This window comes from Eimeria mitis, genomic scaffold (genome assembly GCF_000499745.2).
Source record: "Eimeria mitis Houghton genomic scaffold, Emh_scaff4333, whole genome shotgun sequence".
Classification (NCBI taxonomy): Eukaryota; Apicomplexa; class Conoidasida; order Eucoccidiorida; family Eimeriidae; genus Eimeria; species Eimeria mitis.
This window is the reverse complement of record NW_013572653.1, coordinates 5086-5472: the sequence shown is the minus strand read 5'-3', so window position 1 is coordinate 5472 and position 387 is coordinate 5086. Positions and strand designations below refer to the sequence as shown.

The window sequence follows — 387 nt, the reverse complement described above, 5'->3', positions numbered from 1 at the left end:
GGGATGTTCTAGTTGGTACTTCACTGTTAAAAAACATGGAGACAGGTGTTTTTATTTTCTTTATTTATTTTATTTATTTTATTTATTTTATTTTATTTTGTTTTGTCTATTTTTTTTATTAATTTAATTCTGAAAGTTTTTTAATACATTTATTTAATTTGTTTAATTTGTTTGATTTGCTTAATTTATTTTATTTTATCTTTTTATTTATTTTATTTTTTTTAGTCTGTGTTTTGTCTGTGTTTTTTTCTCCTTGTTTTATCCGTCTTTGTTTTTTTATTTTGTTTTATTTATTTTGTTTTATTTATTTTGTTTTGTTTATTTTGTTTTATTTATTTTGTTTTATTTGTTTTGTTTTATTTATTGTTGTTATTATCTTTGTCATCA

The 387-nt window shown here is 16.8% G+C and overlaps 1 protein-coding gene across 1 annotated transcript in view; it reads left to right on the top strand.

Annotated features, from left to right (window-relative positions):
- Positions 1 to 35: 35 nt before the first annotated feature.
- Positions 36 to 387, top strand: part of EMH_0074300 (uncharacterized protein) — a gene marked incomplete at both ends in the record, with an annotated part of 2190 nt that continues 1838 nt past the window's right edge. The window contains one exon of the mRNA XM_013499447.1: positions 36 to 45. Coding sequence (XP_013354901.1) covers positions 36 to 45 — 10 coding nt within the window. The remainder of the gene's footprint in view (positions 46 to 387) is intronic.